The sequence below is a fragment of the Pongo pygmaeus genome, chromosome 1 (genome assembly GCF_028885625.2).
Source record: "Pongo pygmaeus isolate AG05252 chromosome 1, NHGRI_mPonPyg2-v2.0_pri, whole genome shotgun sequence".
Classification (NCBI taxonomy): domain Eukaryota; kingdom Metazoa; phylum Chordata; class Mammalia; order Primates; family Hominidae; genus Pongo; species Pongo pygmaeus.
Genome location: NC_072373.2, coordinates 45,244,232 through 45,271,102, shown reverse-complemented (window position 1 = coordinate 45,271,102; position 26,871 = coordinate 45,244,232). Strand labels below are relative to the sequence as shown.

Genomic DNA, 26,871 nt, shown 5'->3' with positions numbered 1-26,871 from the left:
CAAGGACTGGAAGATGGTTAGAGGAACCCACACCATACACAAGGTCACACAAGCATGTGCATATGAACATGTGTGCAGTTTCTTATATTGACCCCCCTCATACATGCCCTCTCACACACAGGCCAGCTTCTCATGCCAGAGAACACATTTCACTCTTCCGCACTTGAAGTGGCACACGCACTGCTCCCATCTGCCCAAGCTTAAGCTTGTGAGGAAGAGTAAATGGGGTCACAGGAAGTTTGTAAAAATTCAGAGCAGAATTCAGGAAACCATCAGCTTCTTCCTACCCATCATCAGATAAAGGATTGCTTCCAGGGGCTAGGAGAACAACATGCTTAATAGAATAGGTCTTGAGTTGATGATTCCTCTCCTAGAGGTACAGAAACACACCCCAGAGTGTTTAGGGATAAAAAACCCTTCTAAATATCAACATCATGCTGTCATGATGCGTGATGATGTGAGCTCACAGCAGTATCGATAATTTGAGAGATCCTGGAGAGATGTTTCAAGGGTAGAGATGGGGGAGCAGGTTGTCATGTTCCCATGACAGCCTATCTCATTGCCATGGCAACACAGCTCTGCCTCCATCCTGTGGAGTCCTGGTTTCCGTAGTGGGTAGAACACTGCGGCACTTCACTGTATGGAGATGGGTCCTACGATCCCTCTAGGAAAGAACATTTTCATCCTAGACTGTGCAGGATAGGGGTACCCTGAGGCTGTTAAGTAGTGCTGTGTTTTCTTGTTGGCAGGAGGGTGGATTTCCTGGGGCTTTCCCACTGACGAGCTCTACTTCTCCCTACCACAATTTCTACTCCCCAGCTATTGCGCCCCCAAGTAAGTCCCCGTGAGGCAGGCTACCCTTTCTTGATCTTCACCTGGCTGACACAGATGGAAACCCTGCCATGGCAGAGTGGCATGACAGGTCAGTGGGGAAGACAGGCTCTGGTATCAGGAGACCTATTAGCCTTGGAGCTCATTGCCGATGTGCCTGCAGCGAGTGGTTTATCCTTCTTGACTTCAGGGTTCTACCTGTAAAGATGGTGCTAATGCATTCCCATCACCCTGGGTAGTTATGAGGATGAAGAAAAGCAATGTGTGTAAAGACCCAAACTGGCTCCCCGGAGGGGAGGGCAAAGAGTGAGTGGCTGGTCCACTGTTGATGCCCTTTGCATCCCAGACCCCAGCAGAGGTCTGACTGTGGGGCTTGGGTGATATTTAAGCCTCAATGGACAGGGCAGTGATTGGCATCATCTTCCAGATCAAGCTGCCCAACTTCTGTGGGAAAGGGAAAAGTACTTAATCAGTCCATCTCCCCCATGCCACCCTTATCCCCCAGTACTACTCAAAGTGTGGGCAGTGAGCCATGACCCTCTGCAAAATGTTACCCATCCTCAGGGAGATAAGTCTGGGCATTCTGAGGACATCTCCAGAAATTTTTATAGAAATTTGATATCGCTGAAACATTCCAGCAGCATACAATTTGGTCTTCTCTTTTGTTGTTTTTAAATTTTTCAGGTTTTCAGTGATCCATTTTTTAATTTTTTTTTTAAGTACCAATCTGCAATGGATTGGAGAACTAACCGCCTGTTCCTTCATTACATTTAGTGTGAGAAGCACTGACCTTAATGACACCAGAGGCCTCTTAAAATCAGCTAACCATCCAATGAGGATGGAAGGGGAACAGCCTCATCAGAGCTGCTTGCAAAAATGAGCCACAGACCACAGGTCAGTGAGTTATGCAACATTTCTTTTATTGCCTTGGGTTGGAAGCTCCAGCGCCCCTTCCCTTAGCCCTGCGTCCCCCGCCGCGCCCCGCATGCTCTGACTCCTCTAGGGTCTGAAGCTCACTGCCCCGCACCTGCGCCCTCAGCCCCGCCCAGCGCTTCTGCCGTGGTTCCCGGTGCCGCCTCCCGCTTGCGCCTGCCGAAGCGCAGGCCGAAGGAGTTCCAGTTGTAGTTTGGCAGATCCTTCTCCCGCTGCACCAGCACCGCGCCCTGGGGTGCGGGGATCTGGCGGCTGTGGGGAGTGTACAGGCCCGGCTGCTGGGGGCTCCCGGAGCTCTTGGGGGGCGGGGACAGCGAGGTCCCCCGACGGCTCAGCCTGGCAGTAGCAGCTGGCTTCCTCTCGGTGCACGGCAGGCTCTGCTCCCAGGGGTCCAGGAGGCCCAGGGATTCCAGCTGCTGGCCTAGGACAGAGGGCACAGAAAGATGAGGCCGGGGTCCGGGAAAGATGGCTTTGCAACACCTCCTCTCATCCCATCCTATCCTTCTTTTCCTCCCTTGACCTTTTGGAAGCTCGGAGCTCAGTGCCATGCGAACCAGCACGATCATCTTAGCTGGGATGATTAGGCCCTAGGCGCCTCCCTCTTCCAACATAGCTTTGATTTAGAATGTTTGCCAGAATTATCTTAAATAACTCGCATATTACGTTACTTCCTTTTAGGAAACAAACAGGGTAGGGCATGGAAATAAAGAAAACCAAAGTATTTCCTAAACAGCCAGCTCTGGGCCCCTTCCTGGCTGTGAGCAGCCTGGGCAGTGGGGCCATGTTAATTCATCTCTGTATCTCTCATAGTGCTTGAAACGGTGGCTTGCTCATAGTGGGGCCTCAATAAATGCCTGTTAAATACATAAAAGTTAAAAACGTGTAGTAACAGAAATCAAGAAAGTGGGGCTAAGACATTGTGGCCCCACACACCAGTGTTCCAACCCTCGTCTTTGGTAAGAATTGTGAGCGCCTCCCCTCCCCCGCTGCCCAATAAGCTACATAAGGACTCAATGAGAAACAAAAATTTTCTGGGTCACCTTAACTGGCTCTCTTCCTCCATCCTGGGTATAACTTCTCTCCTTCATTCTGAGGATTAACAAGGCTAATTTGGAAGGCACTTCACATGCAAGGCTCATTAAGTTCACTGTACTTTTTGGCTGTAAAATAGGGCAACTAGCTCTGCGTAGACAATAACCCCAGCCCATTGCGGCAAGAGATTAGTGGAAATGAGGCCCGGTGTGTGAATGGTTGTGAATAGATGTGCTGGGGCGGGAGTTGGCTTTGAGCCCTGCTCCTCCGTGCCCTGGCACAGTCTGGAAAAGAGGAGTGTGGACCTGGTCCCGAGTTAATGGCAGTCGCCTGCGAGGTCCCTCAGCCCTTGCCCAGGGCCTGGCTGAGATAGGAGGAGGATGGCTTCCTCCCCAGTTGCACGTGCTAGAGCAGTAGTAAATCACTGTTCAGGCTGCTGTTGGTGACCTCACCTAAAGCCTTTTGCCAAAAAGAGCCAACAACCCTATGTCCCTGGGCAGTGTGGGGTTATTGTCTGGGGTAGCCTCCCTCACCCAGAAAACCGCCTGATCCCAGGACAGAAGACACGCTTGGCAAACGACACCCGGGGCCATGTCCTCTGTGCTCTGGAAGGTCTTATGGGCATATACGATGACATCAAATGTCATGCCTTGAGGGCATGCCCCAAGTTTTATAGCTGGGGGAACTGAGATCCAGAGAAGCTAAGTCATGGGTTCTAGTTTGCCCAGAAAGCTGACACCAGGAAGTGTGCCAAGCCACAGCTCCTGACTTGGGGACTAGTATTGTTCTAGCTTGTGCCACTCACCAGACACACTCCTGGGGAGCTCTGACACCTGCTGGGTTTCCACAGTGTTTGAGTGACTCTGGGGAAATCTCTTTACCTCTGTGGGTCTCAAATTTTCCAGCTTATCAGTTCCCCAATGAACTGGAGACAGTTCATTGTCCCCAAAAGGTTAATAGGTATCAAATATTTGTCCTTTCGTTTAGGTTTTTTTTTTGTTTTTTGTTTTTGTTCTTTTTTTTGTTTTTCAGATTCTCCACAAAGAATCTGAGGTCATCAATAAAGGAAGGTTGCATATGAAGTTCTTTCTCAACATCGGCACAGAGAGGTTGCTGATGTAGAGCAGAGAACACAGTGTGAGGAAACCATGAAGGAGCTCAAGGGTTAACAAGCCCTGGAACCTAGGTGAGCGGACTGAGGCCATCACAGAAGCAAGGCATCTGTCACTTGCAGGGTTAACGGGACCCCCTCAATGAGTTGCACATGTGCCAGTCTTAGATTTCCACCAAATGCAATGTTAAACTCACACCAGTCGACTAGATGGAAAATACGGGAAAGCTCATTTTGCAACAACCCACTTGCTCCCTCCCACTCCTTTCCCCGGAGGATACATACCTGTGGGTCTAGAATTCTCCACAGAGGCCACCTTTTCTAATGGCTCCCCAAAGTGGGTGGCACAGAGGAAAAGCAGTAGCTGCCAAGAAACCAGTGAGTTCATCTTGGTGAGAAGAGGCAGGTCCTAGAAGTGCCTTGAGGCTGAGACAGAGAGAGGGAACAAAGACTAGGTCAGGCACAGGATCTGGGCTGGGTGCTGAGGGCAGAGCCCAGTGCAAAAGGGACAGTCCTCCAAGAGAGGGGCAAGTTCTTGCCTTTGGAGGCTCCTGGTAGAGGGATGAGTCTAAACAAATATATCAGTGAAATGGGATTGAGACTCTTTACACAGTGTAGTTAAAGCTGAATTCATGCTAGGTGAGGGTCATCAGGGAGGGCTTCCTGGAGGAGGTGAGGACAGTAAAGTTAGGAAAAAAGGAAAGACCCAATTTGGTGGAAGGGGCAGGACTGCTTGGGTCAGAGAATGGCCAGGATTCTGAATCTCAGGGTTGCTTGAGAGGAATGTTTGAGAAAGGTGGGGTGAGATGCCATGTATAGGAGTGACTGGAGAGGGGTGAAGTAGGGCAAGGACTTCAGGGCACTGAGTGGGGGGACTTTGAGGTTCCAACATTCTCTCTGGAGCCTGGCAGCAGGCACCTCTTCCTTCCATGGTGGGTTCTGCACAAATCCACAACTTTCTGTGTTCCACTCTCCCCATCCATATGCTTAAGTCTGACCTTGTTCTCTCCTGCTGTGAGAGAAACTTATTTCTTTTTCTTTTCTAAGGAAAAAGAAAGAAAGAGGCAATCATCTTGCTCTCTCTCATAGCCCTTCACAGCCTTGAAGACGGTCATTAAATTGTCTTATTGCCTATCATTCATGGAAAAGAAAAACCTTTCCTTGATTTATCAGGTCAATTATCTCCATAGTCTATTCTTTGTGGACTCTGAGAGGCTATGAATTGAATTGGCCTCATCGTTTTGGCTGCTGAGATGGGAGCCGTGTGCCCTGATTCTCACACCATTTCCCATCACCCTGCCTTGCGCTGCCCCACCGACCCCCCACATACCCCGCCCCACCTCTTCCGGCTCCCAAGTCTAATTTCTTTTTGAAAAAGTCACCAGACACTTTGAGACTGTCCAACAAACATGATTAAAGACAAAAGGCTGGGGAGGCAGGAGCAATGCCAGCTGAGCAAAAAGATTGTCCTGGCCTGACCCACAGCCTGGAGCTGCTCTCCCTGGGGAAGGGGGGCTGGGGGATGAGAAACTTTTGTGCCCATCAGTTCCTAATGGTGGTTCAGGCCCACGCATCTCTCTGCTCTTGCACCCGCACCCCCACCCCCCATTCCTCACCCAGCTCCCTGCAGGACTCAGGCATGGAGTAAAGAGTAAGAACCCTGAAATAAAATGAGGAGTACTTGAATCTTGCCCCAGCTCTGCTTTCATTCCCTGTGAAATGTGAGCAAGTCACCCCCATCTCCAGACCTCATTGGTCCATCTATAAAATAAGAACCCTGGATCAGATTGGCCACCAGCCGCCTGCTCAGAAGTTTACTTATCCTTGCAGACTTTGATACTGTGACAAGTTGAAACCCAGACCACAGCTTTCTGCATTTACCTTAAGGCCCAGGGCTGGGGCATGGAGTAGAGGCAGGATTAATCCATTGGAGAGAATAGTGTAAAAGCGTTTCAGACTGTGGATGCACAGGGTCTGGGTTGATTTGGAAATCACTCCTTGAGCACCGACTAGGTGCTGGTGCTGTGCTAGGTGCTAGGGGTGCACAGGTGTGCTAAGACAGAGTTGCTGCCCCTAATATCTCAAGTCCAGCATGAGAAATTGACTCATCAGCAGACCATTTCAAAATAACACTGTAAATGACATACTGGATGCATGTGAATCCACAAGGGGATATGGGAGCTCAGGGGAACCCAACCTAGGGGGCCCAGGCAGATTTTTGGTAGGGGGTGGCACTTCAGCTGTTTCTGAGCATGAATCGCTGAAAGGTTTACAGAAAGTGTTCCCAGGACAGTGCTAAGGTGCTGCAGCAGGGGCAGGGGCTGGGTGCAAAGGGAACTTCAGGCCCTCTAGCTAGACAAGAGGATGGAGCTTTGCATGGAGAGAAAGCGAGTAACAAGGCTGGGGGAAGGGGCCCTGCAGGGGCTTCATCCTGGAGGGGTCTGAGCCAGACAGGAATGTGTGTAGATGTACATTTCAGATGGAGCATTCTGGTTCTCTGTGCGGAAGCAGCGTGGTGGGCCAGGAAGGAGGGCAGTCGGCTTGTGTGGTTGGAGGGTGGTGCTCTTTCTTCCAGCTCCCCTTTCCCCTCGAGTGCCTCCTTCCCATTGTGGATGGCACTTACCATGTGCGCCATGAGACAACTCTGCCTGACCCCAGCACACACACACACACACACACACCCCACACCACACACATATACCACACACACCACACATGCACACACACACCACACACCACACACATATACCACACACACCACACATGCACACACACACCACACACATATATACGCATACACCCATACATACACATCATACACACACACACCACACACGCACACCACACACATATACACACTTACACCCATACACACACATCATACACACACACACACCACACACCACACACGCACACCACACACATATACACACTTACACCCATACACACACATCATACACACACACGCCACACACACCACACACGCACACCACACACATATACACACACCCATACACACACATTATACACACACACCCCACACACATACACCACACACACCACACACATACACCACACACATACATACGCATACACCCATACACACACATCATACACACACATACACACATACACCACCACACACACCACACACGCACACCACACACATATACACACATATACCCATACACACACATCATACACACACACACCACACATACCACACACATACACCACACACACCACACACATACACCACACACCACACACGCACACACACACCACACACATATATACACATACACCCATACATACACATCATACACACACACATACACCACACACACCACACACGCACACCACACACATATACACACTTACACCCATACACACACATTATACACACACACACCACACACATACACCACACACACCACACATACACCACACACATATATATGCATACACCCTTACACACACATATACACACACATACACCACACACACCACACACGCACACCACACACATATACACACATACACCCATACACACACATCATACACACACACACCACACATACCACACACATACACCACACACACCACACACATACACCACACACCACACACGCACACACACACCACACACATATACACGCATACACCCATACACACACATCATACACACACACACACCACACACACCACACATGCACACCACACACATATACACACATACACCCATGCACACACATACACATATGCCACACACACCACACATGCATACACACCACACACATATACACACATACACACCTATACACACACATACACAACCACACACACCACACACATATACACGCATACACCCATACACACACATCATACACACACATATACACACATACATCCATACACACACATCATACACACACATACACCACACATACCACACATGCACATACACACCACACAGATATATACCCATACACCCGTACACACACATACACCACACACCACACATTCACACACACGCCACACACATATACACACATATACCCATACACATACATCATACACACACATACACCACACACACCACACACACACACACACATATACACACATACACCCATACACACCTCTCTCACACACACACACACACACACACACAGATTCCACTGCCCAGCCCATCGGGGCACTTAATATATATGGTAGAAATGAATTATTTGGAAAGGGGCCATGAGTGGCCGACCTGCTGTAGACAATTTTTGTGGTTCCCTCCACCCTGGGGGGTTTGTATCCAGTGAGTGACAGAGAAATTCCAGGCATGGTTGGAAAGCTTTTGGAGTGAAGTGGCCCCTAGTTCTTAGTGGGTAGGTAGATGCCCTTGGTTAGGCTTGTATTTGCCATCCGTAATTTGGGGAAGCTGCTCAGAGGAGCCCCATTGCTCTGAAGAGCCCCGAGGGGTTCCCCAGGTCCATCCAAGAGTGTCTGTGGTCTCTAATTCCAGCCACAGCGTTTGTTTATTGCATGTATTCCTTCCACAGCAAGAGAGAGCCCTCGGGATCCCCAGAGTGTTAGCTTCACAAATAAAGTGAGACTCAGTGTATTCGCCCAGGCATCCCAGAATAATCTGGCCAGGCCGGTAAACAGGAAAGATCAGTGTCTCCCTCCCCTGCCTTTACCTGCCCGGATGCATCTGTCAGTCTTAGAACAGATTCCCTGCTCCCCTCCAGAGCATCCCCAGGTCAGGGCAGACCCCCTTCCCAGGGGTAGACGCCGCAGTGTGCCTACCTTGCCTCAGTCCTGGCCTGGGCGGGAGTCTGGCGGAGTCTCTGAGGTGACGAGACCGCCTGGCTGGGTGAATGTCCAGAGGGTGGGCAGCTGGGCTCCCGGGCTGAGTTCTCCCCAGCTCCCTGATCACATCCCTTTTATAAAGCCCGGGGTGACGTCTCCAAGCACAGGCCCACTCTGCCGCCCCTCCCTCCTCCTCAGACCCTCCTGGAGAGCACGGCACCTTGGGAGGCCTCTGCCTCCGGGCTCTGTGACTGGAGGCAGCCTCTCCTCCTGCCCCACCCGAGCCCTCCAAGGCGGGACTTTCTCCTTCTTACCGGCTCTTTCCATCCTCCACACCCTCTTCCCACCCAGAGGACCCATCCTGCCCCCAAACAACATGGAAATGGGCTATCTGAGGAGGGCGGGGAGAAGTGTCAGTGTGAAATGTCTTGTCTCCTCTCCGAAGAGCCACAGACACACCTAGTCTGAATTAGACGTAGAAAAGGACAGGAAGAGGGGAGGAAAAGGGCACAGGCTGACCCGGGGGCTCCTCACACCCCACGCTCCCAGCTCTGAGGGAAAGCCAGGTCAGAGTGGGTCTCCAGGCGGCTCCTAGACTGCGCCCTGTGACTGGCGCAGGGTGGTGGTGGCGGAGATTCTCTCCTTTTTTCTTCCTTCCTGCTTCCCTTCTTTCCTCGGTTCCTGAGCGCTTCCTCAGCACAGGGTTTTGAGGTGACTAGGCTATGGCGTGGTCAGAGACCTTAGGTGAGTAACCAGTTATGAGCAACGAGGACGAAATGGGAGCTGCAGAAGGTGGATGCACCTGGGAAGTGCCAGGTGTGCAGAGAGGGGACTTCCAGGTGGCAGCACATCCACAGCCTGCTTGGGGGCCCCACCTCCTTGTCTCGTGGCACCCACCACCATACTATTTTGTGACTGCTCAGGTACAGCACTTTGAGGACAGGGACAGGCCCCCTTCCTCCTGTACCCTCGGCACCCACTCCATTGCTGGGCACATACAGAGAGGGCCCTCAATAGGTATTTGCTAACCGCATGCATCGCAAGTGACTTTTGTCTCTTTCTTGAGCCTGCGATAACTCTCTGTACCCTTGGACAAGGGGCTTTCCAGGGCAGAGACTGTTTCTTCTATCAGGCTGGGAGTCTCTGAAGGCAGGGGCTATGTCTCTACCCTCAGACAAGACTCTCTCCCAGCACAAGCTCGACCTGGTCATCCCCTAATGCTGGAGAAGCATGCCAGCAGTCTGCAGGTTAGCACCCCTCAGTTGTCTGATGCTTACTGTTAACAGGGGCTTGCAAACATATTATTATCACACCCATTAGGGCTGTTAAACACCAGGACAGAAATGATAGCCTATGAAGACAGCACTGACCCTCATAGACCAAAACTTCGCTATGGGGATGATGTGTACGTTGGTCTGCCCTGAAGCAGGAGGCAGTCTTAATGGGCTGAAGACGCTAACTTTTTTTTTTTTTTGAGATGGAGTCTGGCTTTGTCGCCCAGGCTGGAATCCAGTGGTGTGATCTCACCTCACTTCAACCTCCGCCTCCCGGGTTCAAGCGATCCTCCTGCCTCAGCCTTTTGAGTAGCTGGAACTACAGGCACCTGCCACCACGCCCGGCTAATTTTTGTATTTTTAGTAGAGACGGGGTTTCACCATGTTGGCCAGGCTGGTCTCGAAGTTCTGACCTCAGGTGATCTGCCCACCTCAGCCTCCCAAAGTGCTGGGATTATAGGTGTGAGCCACTGCACCCGGCCAAAAATGCCAACTCTGAGCCTTAGACACACGTACAACTTGGGAATTTAATCTTCACTTTTCCTCCCATAAATATAGAGTGAGGGTGTGAGGCCAGCCCCAGCCTAGTCTCCTTGGGGTCTGCATCTCTGCTTCCTGGCAGCCTCTTGAGTTGACTTGGGGATTTGACGTCAGTTGCTTAGCTCCATTCCTTCCTTCTGGACTTGGGGAGGTCCGGATATGTCGGGGAGTGAGTCAGTGCGGGGGACTGAGGGGGTGGTTCCCATTCTCCCTCTAGCCCCCTCAACCAATGATCCAAGTTCAAGGAGCTCATCTCTGTTGTTCAGACCATCGAGCTAGTGCCTTGAAGTCTCCGGAACAGCTGTGGGAGCCAAGAATCATTACTCCAGACAAAGGGTAGAGAGCAGATGCAATATCTAGTTATTACAGAGCTGGCCTTGAGAGTCAGGGGCTGTGCCAGGTGCAGATACGAGAGGGGCTGTAGGGGCTGTGTCCAGCTGGCAGTTATGGTGGGGTACTGGCTGTAGGGTCTCCCTGGGCTCCTCAGAGAGCTCACATTCTGCCAGGTGCTTCAGAGAAAGGGATGAGGAGGGGCAGGGGCTGGATACCACTGGCTGTGCCTATCCCCAGGAGAGGACAAAATCTGCCACCTGCAGGACAGCTTTTCCTGCTGTCATGGGCTGTCATACATTCTCTCCATGCCTGGGGCCCCACACTTAGCCAGATCCCCAGAAATCTCAGGCATGTCCTGGCTGAGTCACCTAGAGTCTCTGCGTCTTCATTTCTTTGGCTGTAAACAGGAAGCTATTCATAGCTACCTTCCTCTACAGCCACACTGAGCTACAACTGCATCTGGATCCCCTCTCCTCATGGGCTCTTGTCAAATGGAGAAGGTGCGGGGGTAAGAGGAGCCTAAAGCACCAAATCTGGGCTAGGGAGCCTGAGGGGAGACAGGGGAGAGGCCACTGCCCCTGGGGCAGCAGTTTTACCAGCTTCCCTCCGTGTGCTCCCCCTCACTCCCCAGGGTACGCCCGCAGGGTTGCAGGCATCATCTGCTTACCGCACCCAGGAAGGGGATGTTGCAGACATTGCCCAGGAAGCCGAAGGCGACAGGGAAAAAGCCCCTAGGAGCAGAGGGGAGAAGGGAGGAGTCAGAAGGCCCAGAAAGGGAGGATAGAGGGCAGGAGGCTGAGGTCCACCGAAAGGTTCAAGCTCTGGCTTCCGCACACCAGGGGCAGGCTTGGTTCTGCACTCCTGTGTTCCGAGAGGCAGTCGAGTGACATGATTAAGAATGAAGGCCCCAGGGTCACACTCCTTGGGTTCACATCTTGGCTCTACCACTTACTGGCACCATATACACTTGGGCAAATTCCTTAACTTCTCTGAATCTCAATTTCCAGCCATAAAATGTGGCTAACAATAACAGTATCTACATCATAAGGCCATGTACAAAGAAATGCTCAGGAAGTGCTTATTTTTATTATTGTTACTGTCATGATTATTACTCTTCTGGCCTAAAGCTTTCTTCTCTTCCTGAGCTCCACCTGCCCCGGGTGTCCTGGGCCCTGGGCGTGGGGGGCTGTTGGAAGCCATGCTCACCGTTACGCTCCCTGGTGCCCTGGCTCCCCCAGGCACACAGCCACCCCTGCCTTTGGCAACCCTGCTCTCATCAAAGATACCCTGCCAAGGCCTGACTGCAGACACATGTGTGACCCCTCACAGGGCTTGGAGGTGCCAAGGCTGGCATGGGAAGGGATCCCGGTGTGTGGCGGATGGGAAGGGAGATTTGAAATATGGATTCTGGCTGAGCCACTTCCTTACTGTGGGCCTCAATTTCCCAAGGTTTCACTGCACTCTGAGGTCCCTGATAGCTGTAATTTGTTTGCCTTCTGTGTTACTGCACAGTGTCTTTGTCAAGGCTGACTTTCAGTTTGAACTATCGAATTTGCTGCTGTCCCACTCCACTTTCTAAGCCCTCCATAAATGCTAACTGTTGTCAGAATTTATTTATGGGTCTTCCCTACTAAACTGTAAATTCCTTAGGAACTTTCTCCTCATTCAGTGCCACATCCTCACACCTGGCCCTGTATTTGGCACTCAGTAGGTGCTTATTATATATTTGACAATTTGAATAAGTGACTGTTTGAAAATGACATATATGTATATATATAGATATAGATAGATAGATAGATTTTTTTTTTTTTTTTTTTTTTTTTTTTAAAAGACAGGGTCTCGGTCTGTCACCCAGACTGGAGGCAGTGGTGCAATCTTGTTTCACTGCAACCTTCACCCCCTGCGTTTAAGCGATTCTTGTGTCTCAGCCTCCCGAGTAGCTGGGATTACAGGCACTTGTCACCAAGCCCGACTAATTTTTTTTGTATTTTTAGTAGAAACAGGGTTTCACCATGTTGGCTAGTCTGGTCCCGAACTCCTGACCTCAAGTGATCCGCCTGCCTCGGCCTCCCAAAGTGCTGGGATTATAGGTGTGAGCCACCACGCCCAGCCATAAAATGACATTTGAATATGGAATGAATAGATGGCAGGTATGCATGAGAAAATTTAAAGCCACACTTCCCGAAGTCTCTGAGGCCTCGGCCATTCAGGCTAATCAGGGGGTTTCAGGGCTGCATTCAGCAAATGGAGCTCCTATGAGAACCCAGGGATTCCTGAGCCCCACTCCTTTCCATCATTGCAGAAGCCATCATTCTTCCAGTCTCCATTGTCCCGATCCCACCCCTATTCTCTCCACACTACCCTGTAGACATATGAAGTCTTCCTTCCCACCCCCACTTTCTCTGAGACCCCTTCCTTCCTTTTCCTTCAGTACCCTCCAGTCTTCTCTTAGACCCTACCCACCCCTCAAGGCTTCTCTCAAGTCCTGCTTCCTCTATGACACTACTCTGGGCGCCCCTCTAAGTGCCTACAGGCCTGACAGTGGCCACACAACATGGCTGAGTTCCACCCTGCCTTTTCCCAGGCCCAGGGCTGACACAGGCCCCATCAGGAGATGACACGGGGTCAGGAGCCAGAGCCCCCTGGGTCAAGGGCAACCTTTTTCACATACTAGTTTGAGACTTCAGGCCGGGGACAACTTCTCTGAGTGTTGGTTTCCTTATCTATGAAGTAGAGGATGATCCTATAGTGGGTTGTTGTGATAAAATAAGATGATGATCATGAGTGTGCCTGGAACATGTTAGCTCACTGCCCTTCCTCTCCAGCTGGATCACTGAGATTTGAGGGCAGGCCTCGTGTCTCTTCCCTGCTCACAGGCATAGTGCTGGGGGCACAGTGCTGGGAACACAGTCGGCACTCTATCAGTATTTGTTGATGGATGGGCTAATCCCTCCAAAGTACCCTTCAGCCTACTTTAGGGGGCCTTTCCAAAGTGTCCATGGTTCTCATCTCTTGCAGGATAAAGTCCCAGCTTCTGCACTCCCTGCTGGGGTGATCTCAGCCACTCAGATGCTTTGGTGGGTCTGTCCAGGGTTATAGGGATTTGCACTCACTTAAACAGGCTGAAGAATCCATAGGTTTCCAGGAACATGCCCAGGAGGGGCCAGCGTAGGAGCACGATAACCACACCCCCCAGGAAGAAGCTGGTTCCCTTGAGCTTGTGCCGTTGGAAGAAGAACCAAAAGGTCTTCCTCAGGCCAATGATGAGGGAGAGACCCGTCAGGAACAGCAGCTGTAGGGGAGGGAGGGGAGCATGAAGCAAACCCACCAGCCCCCTGAGGAGTGGGGGGCTTAGGCCTAGAGCAAGGCGGCGGGCAGCGGCAGGATGTGCTAACTCTTCAAGACCATCTGAGTGAGGGCCATCCAGCAATATGGCAGAATCCCAGAGCCTTGATAAGTCTTGCTGGCTGGGAACAGGACTGCGCAGAGGCAGGGGGATGGATGAGAAACCTTTGACGGTTTCTGGTTGCCCACCCAATTCCCTGGAGCCCAAGCACTTTTTCATATGGGACTTGGTTTCTCACCATACCATCTGGGGAAGATGGAATCGGGCGGGATTTTTATTCCAAAGAAGTGAAGATTGAGGCCTAAGTAGGTTAGGCAGCCATACTGAAAGTCACACAGAACCTTCAGAGGCTCCACTGCCTACAGAATAACCCTCCAGGCCCTCCCCTGGATGCCCTATCACTGTCTTCAGCTTGGCTCCTAATGATCCCTTAAGAGTGCCCAGGCTCTCGTCAAATTGAACTCTCTGGTTTTCTTCCAGCATATCCCATGCTTCCCTGCTCCTTCCCCACACCTTTTCTCCTGCTGTTCCAATCCCCCTGGAAGTGCTTTATTCACCTCCTCACCCATTTCCTTTCCAAATCCCTCTCCACCCTTCTCCCATTCAGTGTGCCCTCTTTCCACTAAGCCCCTTGTTTCCTATTAAATGTGTTTACCATGGCCCCTGCCTTCCTCCCAGACATGTATGTCATGTTATATCTCTAGTCCTAGAGTGGGATTCAGAGGGCAGGGACAGTGTCGGAGTCCTCTTAGAACCCCCAGGGTCTCGCCCAGAGCTCGGTGTGAGAATCCAGGCCCTCAGATTCTTGGTGCCAGCAGGCTCTGCGTCCATTTCCTGTGCCTTCCTCTGCCCAGGCTTGATGATGTCTGACCCCTGGATAGGCATAGTCTGAATAAACTTGGGACTTACTTAAGGGATTTATTTAAAGACTTAAATAAATTTTAAGTCTTTATTACCAGGACTATCCTGGCAATAGAGACTTCAGAAAGGTTGGGGCAGGGGAGTGGGGACACAGGGCTGGGGGACTCACGTTTCCAAAGGCCAGGAGCACGGAATCAAAGTACAGGAGTGTTCCAAAGAGGATGAAGAAGATGCCGAAACCGGTGATCCCCACACCAATCTCTGCAATGGGCAAGGAGGTGGTGGAGGAAAGGGCTTTGGGGAGCAGGTGGGGACCCTGAAACTTCCCCCATTGCCACAGGACAGGTGCCCTCTGTAGGGGTGACTCCACTTCCATCCAGGAATCTCAGCTTTCATGCTCTCAGGGGAAGGTAGGATGGCATGAAGCTTTGTCTGGCACCTGGGAACTGTGCTGTCACTTCTGTACACAGTGGCATTCTGTCCTCACCACAGCCTTGTGTGGAAGCTGGTGCTGCCCTGACCACTTTATACTCTCAGCCTCCTCTTGTCCTCAAAAGCCACATTATCCACATCAGTATCAGGGCTGAACATAGCATCTGCCTCCTCTGCTCCTGCCTTGTGCAACTGAGAACCACTGGAGCCCAGCCCACACTGCGTAGAAGACAGCCACTGCAAACTCAGGACCACCAGCCCTAAAGAGCCTCAGAACCACCCAGCTCTCCTGGTCCTTTCTCAAGAGGCTGGCCCGTCTGAGCAACTCTCCACACTGTCTCCTTTCTCCTCAGAATTGCCCTGTCTCCACTCTCAGGTGGTGACATTTCCCACTGGATTGGGAAAACAGAAGTCATCAGTTAGGAATGCATTCCTCTTCCCAGCTGGGACCTATACCCAAGACCCAAGCCTGCACCTGTTCCCATTGTCCTCCCTCCCTCCTGCAGCAGGCACCTTGCAGGCCCGCCACACACTCTTCGGCCAACTCTCATTTCAGCCCAGTGGCTTTGGGCAGTTCTGCCGAGGTTGGACCCACACTGACAATGAGCCCCCATTCCCAAGGTTTGACAGTGAGCCCCCATTCCCAAGCTTTGTAAGTGTCTCAGGGCATTCTTTGAAGCTGCAGGAGTTCGCTCAGAGCCAGCAAGTGTGGCCCAGAAGTGCAGGACATGAAGGCCCCCTCGTTTGGTCAAGGGCTACATTTTTGACATTTTGATAAACATATTTCAGATCGCTCCCCTCAAGACGCATTGTACAATAACCGGATATATAGTTCCTTTTTTCTTTAACCCTCTCCATCACTCAGAATTGTTCATTTTACTTATCTTTGCCACTATGATAGTCAATAAATAAAAATTCATTCTGTTGCTTTGTTTTTAAATTGTTACCTTTTTAAGTTTTAAATTGTGGCAACGTGCACATAAAATGAAACTTACCATCTAACCATTTTAAAATGTACAGTTCAGTGGTATTAAGTGCATCTCCTGAATTCTTCATCTTGCAAAGCTGAAACTCTATACCCATTAAACAGTAGCTCCCCATTCCCCTCCCACCAGCCTCCAACAACCACCATTTTACTTTCTCTATGAATTTTTGACTACTCTGGCAACCTCCTATAAGTGGAATCATACAATATTTGTCTTTTTGTGACTGTCTTATTTCATAACGTTCTCAAGATTCCTTCATGTTGTAGCATGTGTCTGAATTTTCTTCCTTTTTATGAAAGAATAATAGTCCATTGCTATCTGTATCCTGCATTTTGTTGATCCATTCATCTGTTGATGGACATCTGGGGGGCTTCCATCCATCTCTTACCTATTGTAAATAGTGTTACCATAAATATGAGTGTAAGAAAATATCTCTTCAAGACCCTGCTTCCGATCCTTTCAGGTGTATACCCCACAAAGTGGAATTACGGAATTATACTGGATCACATGATAATTCTATTTTTAATTTTTTGATGAATTGTCATTTTGTTTTCCATTGTGACTGCACCATTTAACATTCCCAGCAACAGTACACAAGAGTTCTAATTTCTCCACATCTTGCCAATACTTTGTCTGTTTTGTTTTGTTTTGATAGCAGCCATGCTAATGGGTATAAGGTAGTATACATTGTGGTTTTGACTTACATTTCCCTAATGATTAATGATTAATGATCTTTTCATGTGCTTGTTAGCTGTGTGTATATCTTCTTTGGAGAATTGTCTAGTTAAGTCCTTTGCCTATTTTTTAAACAGGTTGTTCTTCTTGTTGTTGAGCTGTAGGAGTTCTTTATATATTTTGGATGTTAACTATCGAGTATATGATTTGCAAATATTTTCTCCCACTCTGTAGGTCACCTTTCAGTCTGTTGACTGTGTCCTTTGATGCACTGAAGTTTTAAATTTTGATGTAGTCTGATTGATGTCTTTCTTTTGTTGTCTGTGCTTTTCATGTCATATCCTAGAAATCATTATCAAATCCAGTGTTGTAATGCTTTCCCCTGTGTTTCATTCTAAGAGTTTTATAGTTTTAGCTCTTATTTTTAGGCCTTTGATCTGCTTTGAGTTACTTTTTGCAGATAGTATAAGGTAAGGATCCACCTGCATCTTTTGCATGTGGATATCCAGTTTTCCCAGCACTATCTGTTGGAAAGACTCTTCTTTCCCCATTTCATGGTCTTGATACCCTTGTCAAAAATTTTACTGGACTCGTTAGAATCAGTTCTCATAACCTCTATGAAACTGGGTATTATTAATATGCTTTTGCAGATGGTTGTTAAAAGTGAGGGGAAAAATTATTCTGGTGTTTAGAGGCAGAACTGTAAAAACAAAAACAAAATTATCGAGACTAGATTTACTGGCTGAGTTATATTTACAACTGAAAGAAAATGAAACAACATAATCATCTTCTGGGTAGTTAATCCATCATCTGTTGCTATGCAGATTTTAAGAGGATTAGGATCAATTCCAATACAGAAAAAAGGTCAAAGAGCTTCTTTAAAAGAATCATCAAAAATACAGTGATGAAGCCAGGTGCTCAGTGGCTCACACCTGTAATCCCAGCACTTTGGGAGGCTGATGTGGGTGGATCACTTGAAGTCAGGAGTTCAAGGCCAGCCTGGCCAACATGGTGAAACCCCGTCTCTACTAAAAATACAAAAATTAGCTGGGCATGGTGGCATGCGTCTCTAGTCCCAGCTACGTGGGAGGCTGAGGCAGGAGAATTGCTTGAACCCGGGAGGTAGAGGTTGCAGTGAGCCGAGATTACGCCACTGCACTCCAGCCTGGGCAACAAGAGGAAAACTCCATCTCAAAAAAAAAAAAAAAAAAAAGAAAAAAGAAAAATACAGTGATGAGATCTAGCATTCAAATTATAGACTGAAACCTTGTTCAACTCAACTCATAGTCTGGTATCATGCCAGTCTTACTGGATCTCACTTTTGGCAGAAACTGGATTTTGTTGGGACCCAGTGTAACATAATTTCTCTCAACATATCACCCAGCTGCCCAGAATCCATTTTCTACTAAAAGCTGATTCCTTGTGTTCCTGACAAGCCTCGTGATCGATTTGGGCTTGTTTCCTACTTCTACCTCCTCCTGCTGGCCTGAATTAAATCTCTTAGAAGCTGGGACAGCTCAGCAGAATATCACCCCCGTGGGTCGTGATGAAGGTTGTGTTTTGTCAACATTTCCATCCTCAGAGACAACACAGTGAGAATCTAGAGTTACATCTACCTGAATTACCAAAATAATTTCGTGTAGGTCAGAATATTGTGGAGGAAGACCACAGTCATCTTTGTTTAACCCAAATGATAAAAGTGTTTTAGGTTTTTATGCTTGTTATAAAATATCTGTTGTTGGCTTATGCCTGCCATAAAAACATCTGTCATTGACTTCAGCTCTGACTATACACCCTTTCCTCCCCCTCAGTAGGTGTATTTGTGTGGAAACACGATGTGCACATTTTATGGGGTTTTCATTTCGTTTTGTTGAACTTTCTATATGTTCATCCTGCACACACTTAAGAACAGCCTCATACTCATTTTGTAGAAACAGCGTAAGTTTCTCAAATTCACACATGATGTCCATTCTCCTATTTATTCCTTCTTCTTCTGCAGCAGTGATTTGCTAGCTGGCATAGTTATCCCTCCTCCACCTGTTCTACACTCTTCTTTAAGGGCAGATGCAATTCCAGGACTCTCCTGTGATGGGGGCAGCCTTCTTTATGGGCCACACTTAGTGCTCTCAGTGCTCAGTGGGACACAAAACCCCACAGAAAAGGGTCAGAAACTGTGTTTCTCACACACAAACTTCAGACCTGCCTTTGCCTCTTGCTTCTGGAGTAGCTTAGCTATTTTAGTCAAGTTACCCAGCCAGAGGTTGCTCCTAAAGTTCTTTTCAGGCAGCAACCAAGGCAGAAAGAGCGAAGGGGTGGGGATGTCATACAGATGCCCCCAGGAGTGACAGGCATGCCTGCCGGGCACGGTCCCCGTGATCCAGACAGATTGGGCAGCGCGCCCTCTGCTGGAGGCGGCCAGGGCTGTCACGCCTACACCCAGCCGAAAAAAGCTGGGAGGCCAAGGTAACTTCAGGGAGGCCTGGCTCTCCAGGCGCCACCTAGAAGTGGAGACCTCCCCAGACCTCAGAGACCAGCTTTAGGTCTCCCTGGCAAGGCACACTGATGGCTGCACTGGTGCCCTTGTTTAGCTCCTTGCTCTGCAACTCCCTAGTTGCTGCCAAGAAGAGCCCACGGCCATCTGATACAGACAAGCCAGGCTTCCCTGACTCCCCATTTTGTAGCTCACTTTAAGAAAAGCCAGGTTCAATGTCTTTCTTGCTCCAGAAGTCAGCTACAGCTCCAAGGAAACAATATCTCATGGAGCAGGCAGATGAGTCCTTCTGGCCTCAGGCGCGCAGTGAGTCTCAGAACACCATTGTCTTTTTTCCCCCTTTTCCTTTTCTTAAAGGAATCACAAATGTACAGGAAACTAGAAAGTACAGTACAAAGAATATTTTTCTTGAACCATTTGAAAGTAGTTTCCACCTCATACCTCATCACCCCTGAATGCTTTGGTGTGATTTTTAAAACTCCTGGACACTAAGGACATGAATAGACAATTCACAAAAGAAGATATACAAATAGCCAACAAACATATGAAAAAATGCCCAACATCACTAATGATCAGAGAAGTGCAAATCAAAACCACAATGTGATACCACCTTACTCCTGCAAAAATGGCCATAATCAAAAAAAACAAACAAAAAAAATAAATGTTGGCGTGGATGTGGTGAACAGGGAACACTTCTACACTGCTGGTGGGAATGTAAACTAGAATAACCACTATGGAAAACAGTGTGGAGATTCCTTAAAGAACTAAAAGTGGAACTACCATTTCATCCAGCAATCCCACTACTGGGTATCTCCCCAGAGGAAAATAAATCATTATATGGAAAAGATACTTGCACATGCCTGTTTCTAGCAGCACAGTTTGGAATTGCAAAAATATGAAACCAGCCCAAATACCCATTAGTCAATGAGTGTATAAATAAATTGTGATGTGTATATATACACACACACATATACATACATATATATATATGTATGTGTATATATATGCGTGTGTGTATATATATATATAATGAACAACTACTCAGCCACAAAAAGGAATGCAATAATGGCATTTGCAGCAACCTGGATGGAATTGGAGATCATTATTCTAAGTGAAGTGACTCAGGAATGGAAAAGCAAACATCATATGTTTTCACTCACAAGTGGGAGCTAAGCTATGAGGATGCAAAGGCATAAGAATGATACAATAGACTTTGGGGACTCATGGGAAAGGGTAGGAGGGGGCTGAGGGATACAAGACTACACATTGGGTACAGTGTACACTGCTCGGGTGATGGGTGCACCAAAATCTCAGAAATCACACTAAAGAACTTATCCATGTAACCAACCACCTGTTCCCCAAAAACCTATTGAAATAAACAAGCAAACAAAAAATTCTCCTAGACAGCCAACATACAGCCATCAAAATTGGGAAATTAACATTGATATGTGACTATCCTCTAACCCTCAGACTCCATTCAAGCTTCATCAGTTACTCCAGTAGCATCATTTATAGCAAAAGAATCCAGTTCATCATTCTGTGTGGCATTTAATGATCATGTCTCTTTAAACTCTTCTGTCTGGAACAGCTCCTTGGTCTTTCCTTGGCATGACCTTGACACTTTTGAAGATTCAGGCCACTTATTCTGTAGCCATCCCTCCATTTGGGTTTGTCAGATGTTTCCTCACGACTAGATTCAGGTTATGCATCTTAGACAGAAATAGCACAAGATGTGATGCTGTATTTTTCTCACTGCATCCTGGTAGGTGGTGCAAGATGTCAATTTGCCCCATAGCTGATAATGTTTCTTTATTCTTAAGGCAGTATCTGCCAGGCCCCTCACCACCCCATCCCTGACCCTGCAGGGGATGCTTTGCCTATGATACTTTGCACCAGGTCACCCCTAGTGTGAACACCCTTCTCACCCTGCTGGGGTTCTAACACCCCACTCTGGGCACCCCCTTCTCTGTGTTAAACCTAATGGCTTTAAGATTGAATTGTTCAGGAAGAGGAAGGAGGGAAATAAGGAGAGAAAGAGCCTCATTCATTTTTTAAAATTAGCAATAGTGATTGATAGTGTAATGAACATACTGTGCCAGGCATAGTCCAAGCACATATATGCTTTAAGTATATTAACACATTTAATTTTCATAACTACCTGTGACATAGGTACTACTATTAGCACCATTTCACAAACAAAACTGAAACACAGAGGTTAAGTCATTTGCCTGGGGATACACAGCAGCTGGCAGAAGCAGGATTTGAGCCTAGTCTCGAGCTCCAAAAAGTGCCTTTTGGGCGGGCATGGTGGTTTACACCTATAATCCCAACACTTTGGGATGCCAAGGTGGGTGGATCATCACCTGAGGTCAGGAGTTCGAGACCAGCCTGGCCAACATGGTGAAACCCCGTCTCTACTAAAAATACAAAAAATTAGCCAGTGAGCTGGCGGGCACCTGTAATCCCAGCTACTTAGGAAGCTGAGGCAGGAGAATCACTTGAACCCAGGAGGCAGAGGTTGCAGTTAGCCAAGATCACGCCATTGCACTCTAGCCTGGGCAACAAGAGTGAAACTCTATCTCAAAAAACAAAAACAAAACAAAACAAAAAATAAAAAATGCCTTTAACCAACCCAGTCCAGTCCACTTCCACAGGCAATGCTCTTGCCTTGGCCATTAATGACCTCCATGTTATCAGATCCAATGGGCAGGTGTGAACCATCATCTGTTAGAGCTGACCACTCTGGTGTTGAAACAGCCTTTCTCTTGGTTTGTGCACAACACATTCTTGATTTTCTTCCTACTGCTCTAACTGCCCTTTCTCTGTCTCCTCTGCCAGCTCCTACTTCTCTCTCTTCTTCTTGGGATTTGAATTGCACAGGGCTTGTGCCCAAGCTCAATTCTCTTCTCATTCTAATTCCACATGTATTCCCATGTGTTTATTTTTGTTTTTAATTTTGTCTTAAAGCTGGGATCTCGCTCTGTTGCCTAGGCTGGAGTGCAATGGCATGATCATAGCTCACTGCAGCCTTGAACTCCTGGGCTCAAGGGATCCTTCTACCTCAGCCTCCTGAGTAGCTGGGAATACAGGCACTTGGCCACCATGCCCAGCTAATTTTTTTAAATTGGTTTAAATTTTTTTGTTGTTGAGACAGGGGTTTTGCAGTGTGCCCAGGCTGGTCTTGAACTCCTGGCCTCAAGCGATCCTCCCACTTTAGCCTCCCAAAGTGCTGAGATTACAGGCGTGAGCCACCACACCCAGCCTCTCACGTCTTTAAACATCCCTTGTATGCTGATGACATTGATGTCTCTCTTTCTAGTCCATGCCTATCTTTGGGCTTTGAAACTCATATCTAGCTGCTTACTTGGCATATCTGCCTGGTTTTCTCTCAGCCATCTTGAACTGGGCTAATCTTGAATCCCAAACTGGTCAATTTATCTTTCCTCCTTCAACTTGTGCCTCCCTTGGTTGTCCTCAAATGAGTAAACATGTCACCACCGCCTACCCCACCACTTAAGGCAAAAGCCCACCCCTCCCCCATGAAATCCACAGCTAAGTTTTCTTTTCTTCTTCCAAGATACATGTTGAAAGCTGTCCATTTCTCTCCATTCTTACCACCTAATTCCCGGCCACGATCATCTCTTTCCTGGATGTATGCAGCAGCCCCCATATGGCCTCCTGCTTTATTCCTGCACCCTCTCAGTCCTTCTCCACACGGCGCTCAAGGGTCTTGCAAAACATACAACCTGATCATGTTAGCGTACTGCCTAGACTCCTTCACGGCTGCCCACTGAGATTAGACTGCAGCAGAGCCTTCTCATCCACACCACGGCTCACAGGCCCTGCCTGGTGGGGCCCAGTCCTGCCTGTCCACCTCATCTCCTGCCACTGTCCCTATTGCCTGCCTTGCTCCAACCACACTGTTCTCCATGGCTTCCATGTGAGCCCTCTTGACTCAGGGCCTTCGTACATGCAGTTTCCTGGTCTGCAACACCCTGCCTCTCACTTGTTACTTGACAGTGCATCCTCATCATTCAGGTCTCAACTGAAATGTCAGTTGCTCAGGGAAAGCTGGTCCACTCTGTTCCCTGACCTAAATCCCTCATTTCTCTCTCTCACAGGACTTGCTTATCATATTTGGTAAGAGTATATTACTTGCAGGCTAATTGGTTTAACAAAGTGTCAGCGTGCCACTGGGTTGAGGACCCAACCTACCTCTGTCTATATCTTTATTCACCGGGTCCATGGTTCTCAACTGGGCTGAGGGGATTGCGGGTGGGGAGGCGGGGTGCAGGATGGAAATATGTTTCCCAGGGGACATCTGGCAATGTTTGAAGACATTTTTTATTGTCACAACTTGGAGTGGGGGTGCTACTGGCATGTAGCGGATAGAGGCCAGGGATGCTGCTAATATCCTATAATGTATAGGACAGGCCCCCACAACAAAGAATTATCCTGCCCCAAAATGTCAATAGTGGGGAGGTGAGAAACTGTGCCTGCCCTCAGTGATCTCACGAATGCTCATAGTCCTAAAAACCATGTATATGCAGATTATTCCCACATTTCTGTCTCCAGCCCAGGCCTCTACCTGGAACTCCAGATTCACATACCCAGCCACCTACCTGACATCTCACCCAGATGTCTAACAGCACAAACAAACTCAACACATCTAAAGCCCAATTCCTGCTTCCCCCCCACTCAACCCTTTCCATTACACAGGCTAAAAAATATACAAGGCATTCTTGACTCCTCTTTCTCTCACACCCTACGTCCAATCCATCAGCAAATCCTCTACACTTTCCTCAAGGCAGATCCAGCATGGACCACACCCCACTAATCCCCTGCTGACACCTTGGTCTCCTCCACCTTCACACACTCAGGACTGCCTTCCCTGGCTGGGCGCAGTGGCTCACGCCTGTAATCCCAGCATTCTGGGAGGCCAAGGCGGGTGGATCACTTGAGAGGTCAGGAGTTTGAGACCAGCCTGGTCAATGTGGAGACACCCCGTCTCTACTAAAAATACAAGACTTAGTCAGGTGTGGTGGTGGGTGACCATAACCCCAGCTACTTGGGAGGCTGAGGCAGGAGAATGGCTTGAACCCAGGAGGTGGAGGTTGCAGTGAGTAGAGATTGTGCCACCGTACCCCAACCTGAGCGACAGAGTGAGACTCTGTCTCAAAAAAAGAAAAAAGAACTGGCTTCCCTGCTGCTGCCTTCATACCTCCACAGCCTATTCTCAACCCAGCACCCAGAATGATCTTTTAAACATAGAAATAGGAAGTATCACACCATAGCACAAAACCAAGGTCATTACCATGGTCTGTAAGTCTCCAGTGTCCTGACCCCTCAGTGACCTCCCTGACCTAAACTCCTATGATTCACCCTTCACCTCACTTTGCTCCAGGTATACCTGCCTCCTTGTTGTTCTTCAAACACACCAAGTATGCTAATGCCTCAGGGCCTTTGCACTGCCTGTCCCTGCTTCCTGAACATTTCCCCTCCAGAGAGCTGCATGGCTTTGCTTCCTCACTTCCTATAGATCTCTGAATAAAGATCTGAATAAAGGCTCACCTTCTCAGTGAGCTTTCCCTGACCACTCTATATAAAATAGCGACCCCTCCTACCTCAAACTCCATAGCCTCCTCTTGTTTTATTTTCATCCAGAGGACTTATCATCTTCTGATATACTACATACTTCTTTCTGTTAATTACCTGTCTCCCCTCTCTAGAATGTAAGCAGGCAGTCAGTTTCATTTAACGTTGGACACTCTATGTCCAACACAGTGCTTGGCACACAGCAGAGACAAATCTGTTGAGTGAACAAAAGAATGCTGTCACCAGTTCTCAGATGAAAAACCAAGGCTCAGAGGCTTTAAGTAACTCACCCAAATGAAGCCCACCGAGCCACGGTTCTTCCCATGGCCCCAGACCTGTTCCAAGACCTCTTCCCTACCTCTTCCCCCAAAAGAAGGCGAAGGATGTTTAGGAGTGAGGGTGTGGTGGTTTGGTCAGGGGAGTGGAGTTTAGTTTTTTATAAGAAGCCCCCAGGGCCACAGGAGACCTTGATGGTGTGGGGAAAGATGTCTGAATGGGCAGAGGCCTCCTGAGTCCACCTTTGTGGCAATCCAGTTCTAAGAACCCGGGATGGGAAAGAGGTCAGTGCGACTGGGGAACCTGCCAGGTCCCCTGGGCACCAGCCTCTGGCTACCTGTGGGCCCTGAGCAACTCCCACCCGCTGGAGGGTAGGGAGCCACACCCCACCCTGCCTGCTGCCCCGGGGTGCCAGCACAGCAGCTCCCAGCCCCTGGCTCCAGAGGTCACGCTTGTAGGTCACGCTTGTAGTGACAGCGAGCCCAGCTGGGAGACAGAGCCAGCCGGCAGGGAGCCTGGCCTGGATAGCCCACTGCAGCCCCGCTCACCCCACTCACTCTGCCATTCGGTGATGGAGATCATGCCGCACTCAGCCTGGGGGGCCTTCCGGGTGGAAGCAGGCAAGTGGAGCGTGGCCCAGAGGACGCAGCTGGTACATGGTCACGGGAAGCTGACCCTTGGTTAAGTTGCGAAATGAGCCTGTGGCAAATCATTAACTCTCCCTCTAGCCCCGGCTCCACCCCCGCACACCACGCAGGTGCTTCTACTCGCCGGCTCCCTCCTCCCGTTTTCCGGTAGGGCAATGCCCCGCCCCTCCACCTGCCGCGCCCGCCCGGGGAAGGCACCGCCCACCTGACCCTTTCCTCGCACCGCCCGGTGTTCTGCGGCTCTCGTCTGCTCCGCGAAACTTAGATTGTATGCGGAAGCATTGGAATCTAGGGGGTGCTCAGGTTTCTTGCTTGGTTTGATGGTGTGGGAAGAGTTGGCATCTGCGCATCCCTTTGGGAATGTACTAAATTCATCTTGAAAGTCAAGCTTTTTGCTCTCTGCTATTGCACATGCTAGGCGCTGGGAGGCGATGAGCGACTGAGCACAAAGCCTGTTGCTGCCCTAATGGCAGAGCCAGATCCGGTTAAATCAATGGCAAAAGCGCCATGGGGGAAGTTAGACATGAAGGTCTTCGACCTCCTTTCCCCAAGCGGCGTCCAAGCTTTGGACTGACTGTGATGTTGAGCTATGGAAGACAAAGCCCTGAATTTGGGGTTGGGGCAGGACTGGACAATTTAGGGGGCCTGGTTCTAGTCTACCCACCAGCTGTGTAGACATGGATTCGTCCTTTGGGTCTGCAAAAGGAG

The 26,871-nt window shown here is 49.1% G+C and overlaps 2 protein-coding genes across 3 annotated transcripts; both read right to left on the bottom strand.

Annotated features, from left to right (window-relative positions):
- Positions 1 to 1,808: 1,808 nt before the first annotated feature.
- Positions 1,809 to 8,966, bottom strand: KISS1 (KiSS-1 metastasis suppressor). The gene is given in 4 exon segments (XM_054479187.2): positions 1,809 to 1,898; positions 1,901 to 2,185; positions 4,193 to 4,333; positions 8,705 to 8,966. Coding segments are annotated over 3 exon segments (420 nt in total). The 5' UTR covers positions 4,296 to 4,333; positions 8,705 to 8,966; the 3' UTR covers positions 1,809 to 1,866.
- A 1,522-nt stretch (positions 8,967 to 10,488) lies between these two features.
- Positions 10,489 to 26,275, bottom strand: GOLT1A (golgi transport 1A). Of its 2 annotated transcripts, XM_054479163.2 has the most exons (5): positions 26,074 to 26,272; positions 15,231 to 15,322; positions 13,968 to 14,146; positions 11,522 to 11,585; positions 10,489 to 10,822 (listed from the first exon to the last, which is right to left on the bottom strand). In XM_054479163.2, exons 1-5 carry the CDS (start codon positions 26,096 to 26,098, stop codon positions 10,784 to 10,786), a joined length of 399 nt encoding a protein of 132 aa, XP_054335138.1. In that variant the 5' UTR covers positions 26,099 to 26,272; the 3' UTR covers positions 10,489 to 10,783. The 2 variants fall into 2 exon arrangements, with proteins under 2 accessions (XP_054335138.1, XP_054335147.1); XM_054479172.1 differs by lacking the exon at positions 11,522 to 11,585 and having other exon boundaries at positions 10,495 to 10,822; positions 26,074 to 26,275.
- Positions 26,276 to 26,871: the final 596 nt, after the last annotated feature.